Source organism: Trichoderma citrinoviride, assembly GCF_003025115.1.
Source record: "Trichoderma citrinoviride strain TUCIM 6016 unplaced genomic scaffold BBK36scaffold_2, whole genome shotgun sequence".
Taxonomy (NCBI): domain Eukaryota; kingdom Fungi; phylum Ascomycota; class Sordariomycetes; order Hypocreales; family Hypocreaceae; genus Trichoderma; species Trichoderma citrinoviride.
In genome coordinates, this window is record NW_020194710.1 from 2,091,330 (window position 1) to 2,111,517 (window position 20,188).

General features: G+C 55.5%; 7 protein-coding genes across 7 annotated transcripts; 3 read left to right on the forward strand and 4 right to left on the reverse strand.

The window, feature by feature from the left end:
* Positions 1-2,214: 2,214 nt before the first annotated feature.
* Positions 2,215-3,098, forward strand: BBK36DRAFT_1110278 (hypothetical protein; the record flags this gene model as incomplete). Its single annotated transcript, XM_024889566.1, has 3 exons — positions 2,215-2,476; positions 2,596-2,936; positions 3,039-3,098. 3 exons carry the CDS (start codon positions 2,215-2,217, stop codon positions 3,096-3,098), a joined length of 663 nt encoding a protein of 220 aa, XP_024753201.1.
* A 314-nt stretch (positions 3,099-3,412) lies between these two features.
* On the reverse strand, positions 3,413-4,696 carry BBK36DRAFT_1111110 (hypothetical protein; the record flags this gene model as incomplete). Its single annotated transcript, XM_024889669.1, has 1 exon — positions 3,413-4,696. One exon carries the CDS (start codon positions 4,694-4,696, stop codon positions 3,413-3,415), a length of 1,284 nt encoding a protein of 427 aa, XP_024753202.1.
* Positions 4,697-6,816: 2,120 nt separating this feature from the next.
* On the forward strand, positions 6,817-8,943 carry BBK36DRAFT_1166105 (serine/threonine protein kinase; the record flags this gene model as incomplete). The annotated part of the gene is made up of 4 exons (XM_024894864.1): positions 6,817-7,415; positions 7,542-8,042; positions 8,098-8,571; positions 8,637-8,943. 4 exons carry the CDS (start codon positions 6,817-6,819, stop codon positions 8,941-8,943), a joined length of 1,881 nt encoding a protein of 626 aa, XP_024753203.1.
* An 847-nt stretch (positions 8,944-9,790) lies between these two features.
* BBK36DRAFT_1188808 (hypothetical protein) lies at positions 9,791-10,485 on the reverse strand (the record flags this gene model as incomplete). The annotated part of the gene is made up of 1 exon (XM_024896596.1): positions 9,791-10,485. One exon carries the CDS (start codon positions 10,483-10,485, stop codon positions 9,793-9,795), a length of 693 nt encoding a protein of 230 aa, XP_024753204.1.
* Positions 10,486-10,808: 323 nt separating this feature from the next.
* On the reverse strand, positions 10,809-12,309 carry BBK36DRAFT_1156440 (glutamate-1-semialdehyde aminotransferase; the record flags this gene model as incomplete). The annotated part of the gene is made up of 3 exons (XM_024893926.1): positions 10,809-11,420; positions 11,498-11,990; positions 12,098-12,309. 3 exons carry the CDS (start codon positions 12,307-12,309, stop codon positions 10,809-10,811), a joined length of 1,317 nt encoding a protein of 438 aa, XP_024753205.1.
* A 772-nt stretch (positions 12,310-13,081) lies between these two features.
* BBK36DRAFT_1131765 (hypothetical protein) lies at positions 13,082-15,021 on the forward strand (the record flags this gene model as incomplete). The annotated part of the gene is made up of 2 exons (XM_024892012.1): positions 13,082-13,269; positions 13,367-15,021. The coding sequence occupies exons 1-2, from the start codon at positions 13,242-13,244 to the stop codon at positions 15,019-15,021; spliced, it is 1,683 nt and encodes a 560-aa protein (XP_024753206.1). The 5' UTR covers positions 13,082-13,241.
* Positions 15,022-15,418: 397 nt separating this feature from the next.
* On the reverse strand, positions 15,419-18,457 carry BBK36DRAFT_1111564 (RNB-domain-containing protein; the record flags this gene model as incomplete). Its single annotated transcript, XM_024889715.1, has 2 exons — positions 15,419-18,183; positions 18,262-18,457. 2 exons carry the CDS (start codon positions 18,455-18,457, stop codon positions 15,419-15,421), a joined length of 2,961 nt encoding a protein of 986 aa, XP_024753207.1.
* Positions 18,458-20,188: the final 1,731 nt, after the last annotated feature.

Below are 20,188 nucleotides of genomic sequence, written 5' to 3' on the forward strand. Positions count from 1 at the left end.
TGTTTGCAACGATTTTCCTTTCTTCCTCGTTCAACTGGGCTTCAATAGAAGCCCCCCTTTTCTTTCTCTGTTCGGTCTCGGAAAAAAACGGTGCGGATTTCGAGTTTCTTATGGCTACGAGTTTTCGCCATCTTCTCTGTTCAAGAAGACGCGTGTTTTTCAGATACCCCCGGCACGAAAAAAAGTCCTACACGCGCATTCAGTTTCAGCACGTCTTTCTTCAGCCATTTCTACGATGCCATCATGACGCGACCACCATCGATACCAGCGTGCCCTGTGGGTTTCCTCCATTTACATGGCACAGGCACTGTGGTCACTGGTGGCTTTCATTATACACGGCTTCTTTGTTTTTTTCAATTTTTTACGGTACATGTTTATAATGGTTTGGTACGGCGCAGGGTTGACACCTTACATATCATTACACAATGTTCCTCGGTACGACGACGAGTCTGCTGCCTCCGCCACGGACAGCGAACCCTGCTGCTTCTCTCTCTCGGTCATCGACAGCGGGCCCAAATGGGTGGAGGTCGCATCTCGTTCACAGTTTCAACCCCGGAGGCGAACATTATCCACTCTTTTAGCACATCTTTCTCTCTTTTTCCTCCTTGATACCATGCTCGATGGGATCTCTTGCGTTTGCGGGCGCTGCACATATAGACCTGGCATTGGTACCCTTCATTGGTACCTCGATAGATCTGGAAATCAGTCTTAGCACTGCCGACAGCCGGGGGCTCCTCACCTCCGAAAGCAACCGCAGTTTTGGGCAGAAGCTTGAAACCAAAAAACATACAAAAACAAAGGTCGGAACCATGTCGTCAAAGTGACTTGGCTGGCTACGCCCTGTGCTTGCGGATTGGTTGGAATACCAAATTCTCCGCGCTGGCTTCAGCGACATGGGTTCGCACGACGCAACAAAAGCAACAAAAGTTTGGGGACAGTACATATGACACTATACTTGTTTGATTGTGGTGGGATCCGGTGTCTATGAAAAATGGTTATTTCTACAAGGGCGCTTTTCATGCATTGTCTTCAGCGGGTAAAACGGAAGATTGGACCGGCTATACTTTTTTATTCTTCCTTCTGCGGCGCATTTCATCATACCGATTTCTCTTCTTCAACCGTTCCGCGGCCATACCTCCCAATCGTTGTCAGTCGGCTTCGCGCCGAGGTTGGTCGAGCATCATGTATGCATTCTCGGACGTTTTCTTCTTTTATGAGATGTTTAAGACGCCTTTTTCCAATGGATTGGTTTGGTAGAGAAGGAAGAACTGGTTTCGGTGGCGAGGGGATTTTTTTTGTTCGATTAATGAGTTTTCCTTTCTTTCAGTCGCACGAATGCGGACAAATTCTGTATCCTTATGATCGATTCCATATCCCTATTGTGGAATAATCTTCTTGATTGGTGGGTGGGTGGGCAGATGAGCGAGAGAGCGACGGGTGTGATCAGGATGTGTGATCGGATCAGTTGGTCTCGGTGGGCGAAGACGGTTTGTCGTCTGTGGGGGACGATGGTTGGGGGTTTTCATCATTCGAGGCTCTGTCATGAGATGGGCAGCAATCTGAAGGTCTATGAGAAGGCTTCAGCCCTGAGGGTGGCGCCGCCTCTGGCGATTCCGATGGCATCCCTATCGTGGCATTATAGTACAATTAAACTGATGAGCAGCCCTGGCTGACCTTCACTTGTATATTTAATGAGACTGCCTTTTCTCATAATACTCTTTGTGTGCGTGACTGCCACTTAAACTCTTGTCGTGAGCCAAGGAGGCGATTCGGCTGATTTTCGGAACTTGTGATCAGTGGTCTGTCTTTCAACTCTCTTCAGCTTCCAACTCGGTCCCTTGTTAGCTTGACTTTGAGCTTTCTATGCATCTACTCCCACTGCCCAATTGGCTCCATGCACGAGATTCATATAACACATTAATCGCCTCCCTTGTGATCCATCGTCTTTCGCTGAGACGCTTCCAATTCCGATAGTTCTGCGCGTCGCGTCGCATCTCATCGTGTGAGCCGCTCGTTCAGCAAGCCGAGTCTACTCCAATTGCACAAGTTTCATATTCAACGAAAGCTACCTACCTTACTACCTTATATAACACGACAAGTCACTTTATAAAACCGAGCCCCGAATCTCTTGCGCAGAAAGCTCACTTACACCGAACCCAAATCTCCCGCAACTTCTCAATTTGAAAGTCTGTGTGAGGAGGGGCGGTTATCATCATGTCTGGCCGATTCGTTTCCGGCGGGACCATTAGCGCGGACAACAACGACTCAAAAGCCACGCCCGCTGCTGCTGCTGCTGCTCCCAATGCTGCCGCTGCCTCTGTAGAAAGAGAGCCGCTGGCGAAGAAGAGCGTGGAGTGGGAGGCGGTGCAGCGGGAGCTCGAGGAGGAGAGGAGGAAGAGGGAGCGGGCTCGGGCGGAGCTGGCGGGGGAGGGTGGGCAGCAGCAGAGCTTGTATGATGTCTTGCAGGCGAATAAAGGTTCGTTTTTCTTTTCTTCTTTTCTCCCTCCTTGTTGTTTATCTGCTTTTTTCCCAGAGATGGGGATCGTTGGGGGTGATGTGCTAACTGCATGGGTTTTGTTTGTGAGAAAAATGTAGCGGCGAAACAGGCGGCGTTTGAAGAACAGAACAAGCTCAAGAACCAGTTCCGTGCGCTGGATGACGATGAGATTGAGTTTCTGGATGAAGTGAGGGCCAAGGAAAAGGCGGAGGAGGAGCGGAAGAGGAGAGAGGTGGAAGAGGGGCTGAAGGCGTTTCGAGAGAGGCAGAAGAGTACTAGTAGTGGTGGTGGCGGCGGCGATGGGGAGGATGGTGGTGGAGGAGGGAAGGAGGAGGAGGAGGAGTGGGTTGTTGGGGGGAGGAAGAGGAAGAGGCATGAGAGGGAGGTTTTGGGGGTGAAGAAGAAGGTTGTTGTCGGTGGTGGTGATGAGAAGGATGGGGTGAAGGCTGGTGGTGATGTGAGGAGGAGTGTTGTGAAGAAGGACGAGGAGAAGAAGAATAGTGAACGTGATGAGAAGAAAGCGGAGGCTCCAAAGCAAGAGAAGAAGCCGAGCTTGGGGCTCGTAAGTTACGATTCGGAGAGTGACGAAGAAGAGGACTGACATATGAATGAGAGAGCTGGATGATGAGAGTGGACGCGGCTCGAGTTGTAAGAGGAGACTGCAAGTTTGTGGTATTAATACAGCTGCAAAGCTTGAATAACGTGAATGTACGCCCTCTATCATGACCCATTTCTTCATCCATCCTTTTTTTCGTGGGGCTTCCCTGTTCAAGCTTGATATTCAATCCATATACACTTCACTCATACATAGTCGTACAGCACATGCTTGTTGATACAAAAAAAATCACAAGATTCCACAACCCCCATCATGCCTCAATCCCACTCTTCAACCTTTCTTTTTAACACGTCAATTTTTCAGTCATCATCCAAGTTCCCCACATTAGGACCCTTGGGCTTGCTCGCAAACGAGCTGGCACCCCAGTGGTACAAACTCCTCAAGTTGCGCTTCATCCATCCCTCAATCTCCGCCTCCGGGACGACAATCTCCCTCGCGCGCGCCTCGTCCTCGGGCCGGATCTCGAAGCGCCGCATCCTCTCGGCGATGCGCGAGTCGACCACCACGGGCGAGGCCCAAATCCGCTCCTTGGGCGGCTCGGCGGCCTTGTTGGCCTTTTCCGCGTCTTCGGCGGGTTCGGGCTCGTCCTCCTTCCAGACGAACTTGGGCCAGTCGCTTTCCTCCTGCTTCAGAACGAGCTGCTGCTCGTACTGGCCGTCGACCTCGCGCCATTCGCGGGCCGCGGCGAAGCAGACGGCGGCGACCTCGCGGCCGATGTCGTCTGCCAGGTGGCGGCGTGTCAGGAAGCGGCCCAGACGGACGAATGTGTGACGGAAGCCGAGACGGTGAGGGAAGGGCACAGGGGCCGAGGGCGAGAACTCGGCGGGAATGCTGGCTGGCAGCGTAGCGGACGGGTAGTCGTCGGGGGAGTTGTGTGGCCGAGGCTGTGGCGGTCGCTTGGGCGCTTCGTCCTTCTTCTCTTCTTCAGGCTTCTTCTTCTCCTCGGGCTTTATCTCGCTGCCGCCTCCTTCGGTCGATGTGCTTTCGGGTTCGGGCTTCTCTTGAGGCGTTTCGATGACTGGCAAAGGTGGTGGATCGAGAGGGCCTAGCCATCCCTCGTGCAGGCCCCGGACGTACTCTTTCCACGTATGTCGACCGATGACGATGTCGCCCTTGATGCCTTCGTATTCTGGCAGCCCAATCTTCTTCCTCTGCTGTTCTATGATGGCGTCGTCTGTCTGAGGCAGCTCTTCGCCGGGCCGCTCATGGGCCTTCCTAGATCTCCTAATCTTCTCGGCCACGGCCGCTCGCACGTCGCCCTGCTGCCGGCCCTGGACGAACTCCCAGTCGAGGCCCGAGGCCGCCAGGATCGGCTTGACGTACTCGATGAAGTGATCCTGGGCGGTGCGCAGACCGTCTCCGGGAGGAGCCTCTAGATAGACGGTGAGCTTGCGGGGCAGCTGGCTCGCGTTGGGGAGCGGCTCTTTGGCGAGCGGCGCAACGGCCCGGCGCCACTTGGCCGTCGCGCGGTTCTTCTCGCGCTTGTCGTAGATGATGGCGGCGGCGAAGGAGGAGGACAGGGTCCAGAAGATGAGCCAGTTGCGGGAGGGGAGCTTGCGAGGGAGCGCCGGGAGGCCCATCATCTTGAAGACGGGGTTGCGCGGGCGAGGAGGCGTTGGGGTGGTGTTGGCGGAGCCCGAGGCCGGCGGGGTGGGAGGAGGATTGGGGTCGGCCATGGTGATGCGGCCTTTGGTGGTGCGTCTCAATTAGACAAGAATATTGAATTGGCGAAGAGAGACGATTACTTCGGAGGTGTTATGTTAGTCTTTGCATGGCTTGTCTGTTGGATGGGCGCGAGCTATCAGGTATCATGTCCTGCAAGCTCTAATGGGTTGATGCTGTCATGAGGTTGGAGAAAAATCGGATGCGATAAGGATGCGGGACGCGATAAGGGTGGCCCTCCATGCCGCCGACACGATGATGGCCAGCCTTGGCTATGGACCTTTTCACGGTAAACGAAGAAGCGCTGGACACAAACTCACATTGTGCATTCAAGGCAAACATTGGATCACTTCGCCTCTGCAGCACAAGTTGTTGACTTGATGGATGCTGTTCTTGTCTTGAGCAGGGGTCTGCCTTTGCTCACATGCTATCCCTGTGATTGCTAGGCCAGAGCATGATGGGACTGAAAGCACCTGGATCAAGAGTGGTGCCTGGCAAGTGTCAAACGAAATGAACCAGATATCATTTGTTCATTAAACAGCAATAGCAAGCTGATGTAAAGAAGATATGTGATGTAATACCTTTCGAAATCAAATTGCAATACTATTCCTGCTTCTGGCTGGCCGGCCAGCTCCGGCTAAGTACTAAGTAATACTATTCGAACGCGGGTTTGTAGCAGTAAGGCGACCCCTTGAGCAGAGCAGAAAACGGTCTGGGAGCATTACGCGTATTGTACTTACTTTACACTTACGTTTAGTCTCATACAATGCATCGCGGCACTCGGCCGGTAGCACAGGGCCTTGATGTCTTGGGAATTCCGTTCCTGTAGGGTTTTCCATCTCTCACAAGCACATGGCTGGTTACACATGCTGGCAGCGTTGCAGGTCAACCTGAGATCTGGTCAACTGCTAGCGAAGCAGGCTATACTACTAGGACCTGGGAGACACGCCAGGGATCCAAGGGGATAAGGCTGGTTTGTGCTCCTGGTAATACTAGTTGGGTAGGCTTGGATCGGCTGGAGGGCTAATATATTCCGTACAAGACGGGATTCAAGGCTGGACCCCTGAAGGGAAACGGCAAAGGGCTAGTAGAGAACGTGAAGTGCTGGGACAGAGGTGGCGAAACGGATAAAGAGAGACAAGTCCAGGAAACGTAAAAAAAAAGAAAGGAAACATGGAACAAGGCCAAGTCACATTTGCAATTCACAATTCACGAGCGAATGGCGGCAGAGGCAGCATGAAGTCGGGAATTGCATGTGTTACAGTTGCGCAGGCAGTTTATGCGGGCGGTCACCTTGCCGTGATTCAGTGGCCGCAAGCCTTGTTCACGCCCATCGGTCCCTTTCCGACTGGAACAAAGCAATTGTATGCCATGCAGCAAAGACAGCGCCTTCTCCTTCGCTTTGTTGACTCGATACCAGCAAGCAAAGTGCCGGCAGACCTCAACTGGAAAAGGTATCATGAGGTCCCTCGAGCCAAGGTAGTTCCATGTAATTAAGGTAGCGGCCAAATTTATCAGCGGCCACCGAGCAGGTGTGCCCACCTGCAGCAGCCCCTGGGACTTGCAAGGTACTTGGAGCGGCTGTTGTCTGCGGCGCAACTCTACGCAGCTGCACCGCGTCGAACAAGTACCGCGCTAGTACCGCCATGCACCACCCCGCCCCGTTGTCTTGGTTGACCGCCCCCCCCATTTCCCCTAGTAGACCCTCAAGCCCAAAACCCCATTTGATCCATCGTCAAAAGGAGCTTGTGCTTGTTGTTTTCGAGCTGCAAGACTGCACGGCACGGCACAGCAGCACCCCAATCAGCGCGCCAGACCCTTGCCTTCTGCTCCCCCGAAAACTGGGCCAGCCCGCCTCTTCGCCGCGAATTGGCCACTCAGGCAGCGGCCTCTGCAGCGTCTCCAGCGCGCCTCTCCCCCTTTCCGCCGACCCCTCAGGCCAGTCCGTCAGGCTCGCATACAGCTGCCCAGCCCTTGATCCTGACGACGTGGGATTTGATCTGGTTTGGTTTGATTTGATTTGATTGCCTTATCGCCGGATATGGATTCCAGTCGTCTGCATCTCAACTTCGACAACTCACGGCCGGCCGCCAACGATCGAGCCTTTCCCACGACGCCCTCGACCTTCCCCCAGCCCGTCTTCTCGGGCCCTCAGTCTGGCAGCATGCAGTCACAGCAGCAGCAGCAGCCCTACGGCGCCGGCTACCCTCCCCAGGGCTACTTTGCGCAGAACCAGTATGCTCAGCAGCAGTATCCTGGCCAGGCCGTCACCAGCGACTATCCCAACGCCGCCTACCCCCCGCAGGCTGGCACCAACGACCCAAACACGGGCCTCGCGCACCAGTTCTCCCACCAGAACCTAGGCGGCGGTGCCGCGAGGGGAGGTCAATACGCTGCGCGAGGCCCGTCGTCTGGACGTCCGCGCACTGCTGGCGGCTCGGGGCAGCAGGCCAGCTACGGCAACTACGCGCCTCCTATGCCGTCCCAGGGCGCCGTTTCGTCGCCCGAGTTCCAGCCCATCCCAGAGAGGAACCCTGATAAATACGGCACCAATGCCAACAGCAACCAGAAGAAGTGCTCTCAGCTGGCCGCAGACTTCTTCAAGGACAGCGTGAAGCGAGCCCGCGAGCGCAATCAAAGGTACGGATGACACTCGTGTGTATACAGCACGCACCCTTAAAGTTTTCCTTGAAACCCAGAATTACCCATCTTGACAACTACTCCATCAATGATCCATTCGCTGACGCGTTGCCAACACGACAACAGACAGAATGAGCTGGAACAGAAGCTGCAGGACCCCGGCCAGAGCGCAACTAGGAGGGAGCAGCTGTGGTCGACCGCTGGCCGGAAAGAAGGCCAATACCTGCGCTTCTTGCGTACCAAGGACAAGCCCGAAAACTACAACACCGTCAAGATCATCGGAAAGGGTGCCTTTGGTGAGGTCAAGCTGGTGCAGAAGAAGGGCGACGGCAAGGTGTACGCCATGAAGTCTCTGATCAAGACTGAAATGTTCAAGAAGGACCAGCTGGCCCACGTCCGCTCAGAACGTGATATCCTGGCCGAGTCCGACAGCCCCTGGGTCGTCAAGCTCTACACTACCTTCCAGGACGCATACTTCCTCTACATGCTCATGGAGTTTTTGCCGGGTGGAGACTTGATGACCATGCTCATCAAATACGAAATCTTCTCGGAGGATATCACGCGGTTCTACATTGCTGAGATTGTCTTAGCCATTGAGGCTGTCCACAAACTTGGCTTTATTCACCGGTAGGTTTCCGATTACAGCCTCAAAGCCGCTCGTCCGACTGACTTTTGCAAACAGCGATATCAAGCCTGACAACATCCTGCTGGACCGTGGCGGCCACGTCAAGCTGACCGACTTTGGTCTCTCCACGGGCTTCCACCGTCTGCACGACAACAACTACTACCAGCAGCTGCTGCAGGGCCGCTCAAACCGTCCGCGTGACCGGACCTCCGTTGCCATTGATCAGATTAACCTCACAGTCAGCAACCGATCTCAGATTAACGACTGGAGACGATCTCGACGGCTGATGGCTTACTCCACCGTCGGTACACCAGACTACATTGCACCCGAAATCTTCACAGGCCACGGCTACACCTTTGACTGCGATTGGTGGTCGCTGGGTACCATCATGTTTGAGTGCTTGGTGGGCTGGCCGCCGTTCTGTGCCGAAGACAGCCACGACACCTACCGCAAGATTGTCAACTGGAGACAAACCTTGTATTTCCCTGATGACATTACGCTGGGTGCAGAGGCAGAGAACTTGATTCGAAGGTGAGTTTGGCTTTTCTTTCCCTTTTTGCTTCCTGAAAGCAATGAGTCGCTAACTCCCGTGACAGCATGGTCTGCAATACCGAGAACCGACTTGGACGCGGTGGTGCTCATGAGATCAAGAGCCACGCATTCTTCCGGGGCGTCGACTTTGACAGCCTGCGCCGCATCCGCGCTCCCTTCGAGCCCCGGTTGACGTCCAACATTGACACGACCTACTTCCCGACCGACGAAATTGACCAGACGGACAACGCGACTCTGCTCAAGGCCCAGGCCATCCAGAACCGCAACGGCCAGGCTCCCGAGGAGTCGCCCGAGATGAGCCTGCCCTTCATTGGCTACACTTTCAAGCGGTTCGATAACAACTTCCGATAAAAAGTTTTCTCTGTTCCGGGAGATGAAGGCAGGGCATCAATCAATGCACTAGAGGTTTTGAATTCGAAGCGAATTAGAGCTGCGACTAGAGTGGCATGAGACGATGACGAGTTTGCGAGGGGGTCCATGCTTAATCGGCTGACCAAAACACGAAGGGAGCAATCTGCATCAAGAGCCAAAGTTGATACAATCAAGACGTCGTCGTTTATTGAAATGCGTTTTATTATGTTTGGCATTGGGGGAGGGAGGAAAAAAGAACTGTGCTGACATCGCGTCCTCTCTTCATATTGCTGAAAGATACTATATCTTTTCTTTTTCTTCCTCACATGCATGGAATTAGTTTCGAGAGCTATGGATATATCAGATGCGAAAGAAGCCTTCTTTGGCATTATAGTAGTATATGATTTGAGCATCAAGAAAGAGACTTGTTCTTCCCAAACTTCCCATTAATCGGTATATACATGTGTGATGGTATTCTAAATCCGATGTTCCTAGCCTTGTTGCGCCAATGCCAAATTGTCCCAATTTACACTATTTCTGTGTGTGTTCTATCATCTCATTCTGAGGCTGGGTTTGCCTTTGGAGATGACAGCTATATAGTTGCAAGTCAGTCAACATGAGCGCTGCTTCTCAGACGGACAGCCGCTTACCCCATGTGTTGTGTGATGTGATTGTCTGCCAAATTTGTTTATTTTCATCGCGTGCGCCGCGATTGCTGATGAGCCCGCCCTGATTGTCGAATGGGGGATATTGAGAACCCTCCTTTTATACCCATCAAAGGAAGGTGTCTCTCGAATCGCATGCTTGCGTATGCCTTCACCGTCTTTCTCTGCCCTTGACAAAAGAGAATCATCTCCTCGCCGTCAAGCCAGGCGCGGCATTGAACCGCTCCTCCCGCTCCGTCATAAACATGACCTGGATCCAATACTCCTTGGAATCCGGGTCCCAGAAGCTAAACTGCTTATCCTCGCGCTTATCCAGCTCGCGGGCGGGGATCTTGAAGCCGACGCTCTCGTAGGGCTCGGCGGCGACGACGAGGTACTGGAAATTCTTGTCCGGCTCCTCGGCGCGCTGCGTAAAGGCGTTCATGACCTGCCACTTGGGCGCGAGGTCGGGCGTGGCGTCCGGGTACTGCAGCTGGAAGAGCAGGCCCTGCTGGCGCGTGACGGGGTCGCGGATCTTTGTGATCTTGTAGCCGGGGCGGCCGATCTTGACGACGTTGCGGCGGGCGACGAGGCCGGCGGCGACGCTGGCGGGCAGGCCCGTGGCCGGGTCAATGTTCTGCTTGCCCTCGCGCTGCTCGCGGGCGGCGCGGCGGGCGAGGTTGGTCTGGTGTTTCTTGCCCTGGGTGTGGGCGAGGTAGGAGCCGTCGTTTTGGTGGACGGTGAGGCAGAGGCGGCACTCGAAGGAGCCGACGTGGTTCTTGAAGAAGTAGGGGTCCTTGTCGAGGTCGATGGTCTCGAGGGCGAGCTTGCGGAGGCGCTCGCGGGAGGCAACGCCGCCGCCGCCGAATTTGGAGCCCGCGCGGTTTTGGTAGTCCATTGCGATGGGGGGAATCTGTTGGTTGTGGTTGTTGTTGTGATGAATTTGTGGGAGGTTGTAGAGGGTTGGAGAGGCGTGTGGGATGGTTGGTAGAAGGACGAGGAAGTGAGATGGCGAAAAGATACAAGGATGGACGAGGCTGAAGGGTGCATTGGATCACTTGGTGAGGCTGACCAATCAGCGTGTACTTGCGGTCATTGCTACTGTAGGTAGGTGGTACCTTAAGTTTCCACCAGGCTTCCGTCATCTTAACTTGAACTTGGAATTCACATCGTCAAAGAAGATGAGCAATCCTTCATGAGTTCCAACTGACCAACTTCGTCTCAAAGCACCAAAACGTCTCTGTACTTTGCCACAAATGCCTGCACAGCGTCCACGAACCTGTCCAGCTCCGACTGCGGCGTCTCCAAAACCAGCGCAATGAAGCCTCGCCGCGTGACCCAGAAACCCTGCTCCAGCATCTCGAACCAAAAGAGATCTTTAAGCAGTTGATTCTCTTCAATATCATCTGCGCTCGCCAAAACCTTTACCTCGACATCTCCTTCAACAAAGTGGGAGCACATGACGGAACCGAGTCCCGTCCAGGCGATCCTTGTCCCCTTGACAGCCTCCTGAAGCCTGGACAGGAACTGCGATCCCCTCTCGGTAAACTTGTCCGCCGCTTCGGGGGTGTAGATGTGCTTCAGGCCCGCGTAGCCGGCGTGCGTCACGAGCGTGTTGTTGTTGAAGGTGCCCGAGTGCGAGATGGACGTGGACAGTCTCGGGTCAAAGGCGGCCATGATGTCGGCCCTTCCGCCAAGGGCGCCGAAAGCGAGGCCGCCGCCGAGATACTTGCCAAAGGTCTTGAGATCCGGCTTGAGGCCGCGGAGGCCTGCGAAGCCGGCGCCTGAGATTCTGGAAGTCATGACCTCGTCGAGGATGAAGACGACGCCGGCCTTTTAACATGTGATTGTGTGAGACCGAGCTGTGCAATAGTCATTGTATATTATCGTGGCTGGATTGTTCTGCTCACTTTTGCAGCTGCGTTTTGGATGCCAGTCAGGAACTCCTCGGTTGAGACGATGCAACCGCCGTTTCCTTGCATGCCCTCGACCAAGACGGCGGCCACGCCCTCGCCCTCAACGGCCCTTGTGGCAGCGTCAAGATCGTTATACTTGACGACAATCCAGTCATTAGGGTCGACGTTGTTCGGCGCCGGCTTCCCTTCTTTGAAGCCCAAGACTCCCCCATGGTAGCCTCTGTCGAACACCACCACCTTTATTTTGTTGGTGAAGAGCCTGGCAGCGGCCAAGGCGTGGAGATTGGCCTCGGTGCCCGAGTTGGTGAAGCGAACTCGCTCCAGCCCGAAGCGCTCGCACAGCTCCTGGGCGAAGAGTTGCTCCTGGGCCGTCGTTGCCCCGACGTTCATGCCCACGTTCTGGAGGACATTGTTGATGGCCTCGAGGATGACGGGGTTGGAGTGGCCGTAGAGCGCTGCTGTGAATTCGCCGGTGAAGTCTGCGTAGCTGCAAGCGAGCAAGACCAACAAGTTCGATATACGTGTCAGCATACAAAAGTACATACAACGTCGAGAAGAACATGTGGTATAACCATGTTGAGTCCAAAAACGTACGTTTTATTGTCCTCGGAAGTGACTTGATAGCCCCTGGCAGACTTCATGCAGATGGGAAAGGGATCCGTGTACAGCACCGTCCGTGTATTGCCGCCGGGGAGGGACTTGGTGGCGTGCTCGTGGATGGCCTGGGACCTGGCGTTGCGGGCTACGTAGAGCGCCTTGGCCGCGGAGTGGGCAGTGGAGATGCTGCGAGACAAGGCTTCTGTCATTGTAAGTCTTTGTTATTGTGGGAGAGGATGTTATTGTGGGAGAGGATAAGAAAAGATGAGATCTGTCGTGGAGGTTTGTGTAAAGCCATGCGGCATGGATGAGAGGGCGGGGGGACGATGATCAACACCACGCGGACTTGTACGAGACGGTGCTACGTGATATATACTGCTACTGCTGTACTCCTGCGGCTTTCAGCTTCGATGGGGGTACGATTTACCATTATATATTGGTGTCAAAATCGTCGGGCATATCATCCATACATCGGACATGACATCAAAACCGGCCATGTATCAATAATGCACGGCCTCAAAGCTGTAATAGATTGGACATGGTGGATGGGCTAGTTGAGTCGACATCACACATCACACCGACATCGGAAGCAGCTTGCTGTTATGCAGCGAAGTGTCAAAGTCGAGGAAACAGAAAAGGGAAACCGACGACGAATATCTGCCTAGTCTAATTGGGCACTCGGAACCGCTGGGCTCGTTTACTAAGGACTTGGAGATGAACTCGTGGTACCGAATCGCTCTTTGTCTGCTGTTACCTCAACGACTAAGGGACACGTCTTGACACATTATTGCGTAAGACAACATCCCCTATGGCAGGAGATGCATGTTTCAAAGTTGCCAGTTTCGTACCTCGACCAATTGCTTCTGATTTACCTACTCTTGTAAACCGGTTTCTTTGTCCCAGGTATTACCTAGTAGTCTAGTACCTGGCAGTAGTATTCATGCGATATCCGCTGAGTCGCTCTATCGCAGAAAGACATGTGGGGCTGATAGGAAGGCGGTGTGCAGGCACGCCGGCAGAATCGATATCCCACTTAATTTTTTTTTCTTAGCACGGCAACACCAGCTGGAGGAGCGCCGCCGTCCATCAAAGACAAACCATCGCTGTCATTTTCATTGAATATCGACAGCAACAGTTCACAATGGCAGGCAGTATCAACAAGCCAAAGAGTATGTCCAATCCCAATCGCTCTCGGTCCCAGGAATGGCTCCAAGTATAGCCACCAATCCTTCGAACGTCGTGCTAACCAGAACCCCCCTTGCGCAGAACCAAAGTCCAAGCGGACGACAACCCGCCTCCGCAACAAGATCCAAAAGGCCTCGGCCGCCAAGCAGCGAAAAGACCGCAAGCTGGCCAAGAAGAACCCGGAATGGCGCTCCAAGCTGAAGAAGGACCCGGGCATCCCCAACCTGTTCCCCTACAAGGAGCGGGTGCTGGAGGAGATTGAGCAGAAGCGCGCCAAGAAGGCCGAGGAGGCCCAGCGGAGGAGGGAAATGGCAAAGGCCGCCAAGACGGGCGGCGCCGAGGCCAAGGAGGAGAACGAGGACGCCATGGACAACGACGAGGACGACGCCATGGACCAGATGGACGAGGACGGCGACATGGACGAGGACATTGACGAGTCGAACCCCATGGCGGCCCTCATTGCCAGCGCCCGCGCCGCGGCGGCAAAGTACGACAAGTCTCTTGCCGCCAGCGACGACGACATGGAGGACGACGAGGACGAGGACAGCGACAGCGACGCCTCGGATGACGGCGGCCGGGTTTCCGCCGGCCAGGCGTCGTCGCGCAAGACGTTCGACAAGGTCTTCAAGCAGGTCGTCGACGAGGCCGACGTGGTGCTGTACGTGCTGGACGCGCGCGACCCCGAGGGCACCCGCTCGCGCGAGGTCGAGCGCAGCGTCATGGCGGCGGCCTCGGGCGGCAAGCGCCTCATCCTGATCCTCAACAAGGTCGACCTGGTCCCGCCCAAGGTGCTGCGCGACTGGCTCGTCTACCTGCGCCGGTACTTCCCGACGCTGCCGGTGCGGGCGTCGCACGCCGCGGCCAACGCGCACGTCTTCAGCCACCGCGACCTGACGGTGCAGAGCACCTCGGCCGCGCTCTTCAAGGCGCTCAAGAGCTACGCCGCCAGCCGCAACCTCAAGCGCGCCGTCTCCGTCGGCGTCATCGGCTACCCCAACGTCGGCAAGAGCTCCGTCATCAACGCCCTGCTCAGCCGCATGGCGGGCAAGGGCGGCAGCGCCTCCAAGGCCTGCCCGGCGGGCGCCGAGGCCGGCGTCACGACGAGCATCCGCAAGGTCAAGATCGACAGCAAGCTGACGCTGCTCGACTCCCCCGGCGTCGTCTTCCCCTCCAGCTCGTCCCTCCAGTCCGGCGGCCTCGTCGCCATCAAGAACGCCACCGAGGCCCACGCCCACCTCGTCCTCCTCAACGCCGTGCCCCCCAAGCAGATTGACGACCCCGTCCCCGCCGTCAGCCTCCTCCTGCGCCGCCTCTCCGCCACCCCCGACCTGCTGCAGAAGCTCACCGACGTCTACGACATCCCCGCCCTGCTGCCCAGCGCCGCCGACGGCGACATCACCACCGACTTCCTCGTCCAGGTCGCCCGCAAGCGCGGCAGGCTCGGCCGCGGCGGCGTCCCCAACATCGCCGCCGCCGCCATGACCGTCGTCACCGACTGGCGCGACGGCCGCATCCAGGGCTGGGTCGAGGCCCCCGTCCTGCCCGTCGACGGCACCGCCGCCGCCGCTGCTGGTAACAAGCCGGCCGCCATCAAGAACGCCGGCGAGGAGGATGTCATGCCCGACCAGAAGCAGATTGTGACTGAGTGGGCGGCCGAGTTTAAGCTTGATGGCCTGTGGGGTGATGACAATCCCTCGGCTGCTGGTAATGAGGGAGGGGATGCCATGGAGCAGTGAGAGGGAGCCCCCTATCATGCATGATTGCGCGGTTTCTCTCTTTCTGTTTTTTTGGCTCTTGACATGGCAAATGGTCATTTCCTTACAACTTGGGCATCTTGATTTTTCTTTTTTTCTCCCTCATATAACGAGTTTGGCGTTGTAGGCTTTGGTTTGGCAAAAAAGAAAGAAGTAGAACGAACTTTTATGGGCCGAATGTACGCATTAGATATGTTGACACATATAAAAAATGTAGGTTGCCTTTTCAAAAGAGAGAAGCCCCTTGAGTTACAGAGTTTCATCCGTCTTCTTCAATATCACACTAAGTAGTTGTCTATATAAAAACTCACGACAAGGTCCCAAAACTGCGTTCCCATTAAAATTGATAACCACTCCCCCTACCCCCCTAAAGCCCCCTTTACGCACTCACCAGCTCCATCTTCACACCCCTCTTCCCCGTCCTCTCATCCTTATCATCGTGCACCCTAACGACCACCTTTTGGAAAAGCTCGACCCTGACGCTCCTCTCGCCCTTGGTCGTGAGCGTGTACGTCTCCGCGTCGTACTCGCTCTCCGGCTCCGGGTCGGCCAGGTCGCGCAGCCGAATCAGCCCCTCGATGCCGAACCGCGGCACCAGCACCACGAAGCCGTTGCTGAAGATCTTCATCACAAAGGCCTCCTCCTCGGCGACCTTGCCCTTGAGGGCCTGCCCGACGTAGTAGGCTATGCTCGCGCGGCCGGCCATTTGCGCGTTGCGGTGGCGCACGTTGATGTTCTTGCAGACGGCCTCCAGGCGGCCCCGGCTGCGGACGGAGGGGTGGACGGCTTCGTAGCCGATGGCGGCGGCGAGCTGTCTGTGGGCGAGGAGATCTGCGTAGCGACGGATGGGAGAGGTGAAGTGCGTGTAAATCTCAGAGGCGAGACCGTAGTGGCGGAACTCGGGATACGCCTGCGTCCCGGAGCAGAAGTACTCTGCGCTCATCATGCAGCGCGTGGCCATGATGCGCACCAGCGTGTTGAAGAAGGGCTCCTTGGGGTCAACGCACTTGTCCAGGGAGTCGGCCAGCGCCTTGCTGGAGTCGGTGCGCAGCTCCAGGCCGCGCTTGATGCGCAGCTGGTCGCTCAGCTCGTCAAAGTTGGTCTTGGGAGGGGCGGCGTGGCGACGCAGGATGGCCGTCTGGGGGAACGCCTCGTAGATCTTGGCGGCGACGCTGACGTTGGCGAACAGCATGAACTCTTCGACCAGAGAGTTGGTGTCGAGAAGTTCCTTCGTCTTGACGTCGATGGGGTCCGAGGACTCAGACTCCATGTGCACCTTGATCTCGGGAGAAGAGAGGCTCAAAGCGCCGGCGTCCATTCGCTTCTTCTTGAGCTTCTTTGAGAGCATGAGCAGCATCCGCATGCCCTTTGTGAGGTCGTCCTGCTGCGACGCGTCGTCGATGCGGAGCTGTGCTTGTTCGTAGCTGAATGCCTCGCGGGACTTGATCACCGACTTTGTGAAGCGCACGTTCACAATGTCGGCATTCTCATCAAGCTCCCAGATGACCGTGAACGCAAAGCGCTCGACGTAAGGCTTGAGAGAGCAGAGATCGGTGCCCAGCAGCATCGGAAGCATATCTATGCGCTTGTCAACCAGGTATACGGTGGTACCACGAATGCTTGCCTCCGTGTCCATTGCGTTGGCGGGCTTGACGAAGTGTGATACGTCCGCAATGTGGACGCCGACCTCGTAGTTGCCGTTTGGCAGCAGCCTGGCGTGAAGCGCATCGTCGATATCTTGACAACCTGGAGGATCAATACTGCAGATGAGAAGATCGCGAAGGTCTTCTCGGTCTCTCCAGCCAGGATCCTCTTTGCTCTCAGGCACCCTCCAGTCGTGACCCTCTTTGGGAAGGCAGTCGAGCACCGTCTTGGGGAAGGGCCGGTACTGGACATCCCATTCCAGGAGCAGCGCCTCCGTCTCCGCCGCCTTCGTCTCGAGCTCTCCCAGTGAGCGAACCAGATGCCCCACGGGATGTCTTGAGTCTCTGTCCCAAGAATCAACAGTAACCAGGAGTCTCTTGCCCAAAAGCTCGGACACTTGACGGGTACGAAGACGGATCTTGGGGATCTTCTTGTCCATCGGGATGAGGAAGACGCTGTCGAGTCTCCGGCCTTGTGACGGAGCCTTGCTGGCCGTTGACGGATCGATGTGGCCGACGTACTGCCGCCAGTTACGCTTCACCACGCCCACAACCTTGGCTGTTGGCTGTAGTTGGTTCTCTCCTGAGGCTCTTTGCGTCCTCTTCACCTCCTCCTGAAGTGCCTTGCGTTCTTTATCCGAAATGAAGTCCTGGCGCTCCTCTGTGTCCGCGTTTTCATCCTTCGTGATGGCTTCTTCTTCGATGATCTTTGTTGACGGTGACTTCCATTGATCCTGCGGCAGCAGCTCGACAACGACGACGTCGCCATCAATGGACCGGTTGATGTTCTCGCGACCCAGGATAAGCAAAGGCTTCGGGAAAGCAGGCACCTTGATCGATCCCTCGAGATAGTTGTACGGCGACACGTTGAAGATGCCCTGATGCAGCAAGCCCGCCTTGACCCCCGTCATCATCCTCGAAGAAGTGTAGTATTCCGGATACAGGGGCTGAGAAGTCGGCTTGTTCAAGCCACCCTGTGCCTGAAGCTGTGACTCGGCAATCATGTCCAGCAGCCTATCGCCGTCTTCCAGCTCGCCAACATAGTCCCTGAGCGAAGACGCGTGCAGGCCCTGCTCCCGGGCTTTCCTGAGGTTCTCCCGGTCGTCGCTCAGCATGACCACCGCCGGGACTCGCGCCGCCTTGGTCTGCGCAAGATGCTCCCCGTACCACTTGACAGCCTGTCTCACGGCGCGGTCGTTCCTGTCGTTGACTGTCTCGCCGGCTTCGCGGTTGACGTACGTCTCCAGCCGGAACTCGTTGAAAAAGACATAGAATCTCTTGTCCTCGCTCTTTGTCAGCCCGACAAGGCGGTTGTAGAGCGGCAATGAGCGGTTCTTGAGCTCCTCCAGGACAGTCTGCAAGATAATCACGTCGTAGAATGACGAGCTCTGCTCAAATAGGTCCATGGCGTTGAGCAGCGCGTTGGTATCGGGAACCAAGTAGTGACCCTGGGGGTACGACTTTGTCCCAGCCGGTCTCGCCGACAGAACAAACGGTAAGGCTACCATCAAAGTCCGTCAGTCTCACTCATTCACCTCTAGAGCTCAAAGCAAATGATAATGAGCAAAGCTTTTCTCACCTTGATTGACCGCATTCCGGGGTGCCTGGCTCAAGCAGGCCCTGCACAGGTTGGATGAGCATGGAATGTCCGTCCTCAGATAGACCTCCCGGACAATCTTCTGCACCTTTCCGCTGCGCGTCGACCGGACATAGACCTTGTTGGAGATGTTCTGGGCCAGCTGGTCTGAGCCCTGCGCTCTCTTGAGGCTCGTCATGATGGGTTTCCTTGTTTGTTCGGCGTGAAGTTCTCACACCTGCTCGGAAAAATGCTGATGTAAAATGAGATGCTAGGCGCCTTGAATCTGCAGCTTGATAGTGGGGTGCCTTATCGATACGTAGAGCAACAGCGCGCAAACCAGCCTCGAATCGAATTCCTCTATCAAGAACAATCAAGGGACACCACAGAAGCTACTATAATACATGTACTTTCGAGATTGTGCTTCACATATAGCTCTATTAGCAAAATATTCCTCTTGACTCGACAGTTTCCAGCCCGTCTGTCAGAAGCCAGTTCGAGCGAGGTTAGTATCACGTGATGTAACTCTGTACACCGAGTCACGTGACTCTCTATATGGTCACTGAGCCTCGAGAATGACACCAAGATCGCATCTGACATGAGAATTGGTCTCCAGATACAACCCCTTCGCTCGAGAAGATGCTTTCTTCCAGCCTTGAAGGGAGACTTTTTCGTCTTACGGAACATGAAGTACACCACATTCAGCCCTGTCGCTACCTGAAGATGCCGAGGACTCGAACCAAGAGCAACCTGAAATCTCAGGATGGATTCATCCCCTCCTGTGAGATCCTCCCACCTGCGACATCATACACACCCATCTAACCATCTAATAGGAGACCTTCGTCTGCCAACCATTGATCCAGGGAACGAGGGCCAAGGATCGTCGCAAATGCAACTCCAACCCCAATCAAGTCATTCGCCCACCATACGTCTATACCGCCACTTACCATGACCGACTCAACCAAGCAGAAGACGCGGGGGAAGCATCTTCCTCTCGCAACTCGGCACATGGCCTTGTTCCCGATGTTACCGGATGCTGTGTTCTTACTGACCAGCGGTCGTACCCTGTTGCAGGAGGATCCATGTAGTCCTTTCGATGACTTCGCTCCCCTGTGCCCCCCTCGGAAGCACACCCACACTCGGAAGACTGGACCGTCTTGGAATATGGGCTGTTTATTTGTATGACTCTGGATGCCCCGAGATGGGGACCTTATTCGCCGCTGTGGAAACGGGGACTCCATGCTCGTGGGACATGACATTGTCATGGCTCCAAGGCGGACGACTCATGGCTACGCTGTTGCCATGACTGCAGGTATGCACCATTTCGAGGCTCTGCAGCCGTGCGCCGGTCGTTTGCCCCGTCTCATGGCGTGTTCATGCTGATAATGGCAGCAGCGTCTGTGGTAATTTCCGTCTGGCCAATCCTACCCAGACAGATCTCCACCGCTCGCTGGGTATGGCGGGTACAGGCACTCAGCATACCTCCAGCTCTGGATGTACGACATGAGCTGGGGAGCATGACGTGCCATATCCTTGACAGAAAAGGAGTGGGCGCTGAATTATTAGGTTCGTATGTGTCCCCATCCCCTCATCTCATGGAGCAGTGCTGGGGTGCGTGCTGGTTACAACGTGTCCTTCAAGCTCGTTGTTGCTTCCGGTAATGGTTATCCTCGCAGTCGTCATCATCGTATCATGAAGGTCTGAACAAAGGTAGAATCAATGGTTACTGGCGGTAAATCCCAGGCCAGCTGAACAGCAAGCAAGAGGCCTTCGCCTCGCCTCGTACCCCCATAAGATGGGGCAAGGAGTATGTGTGTGTCTTTGACTTTGACTAGCAGAGCCAGATGACCATCTTTCTCATGCACGCTTTCATCATCCAAGACCGCAGCGCAACACCCGCCGACGTTCTCGACTGATCCATTCGGCGCGA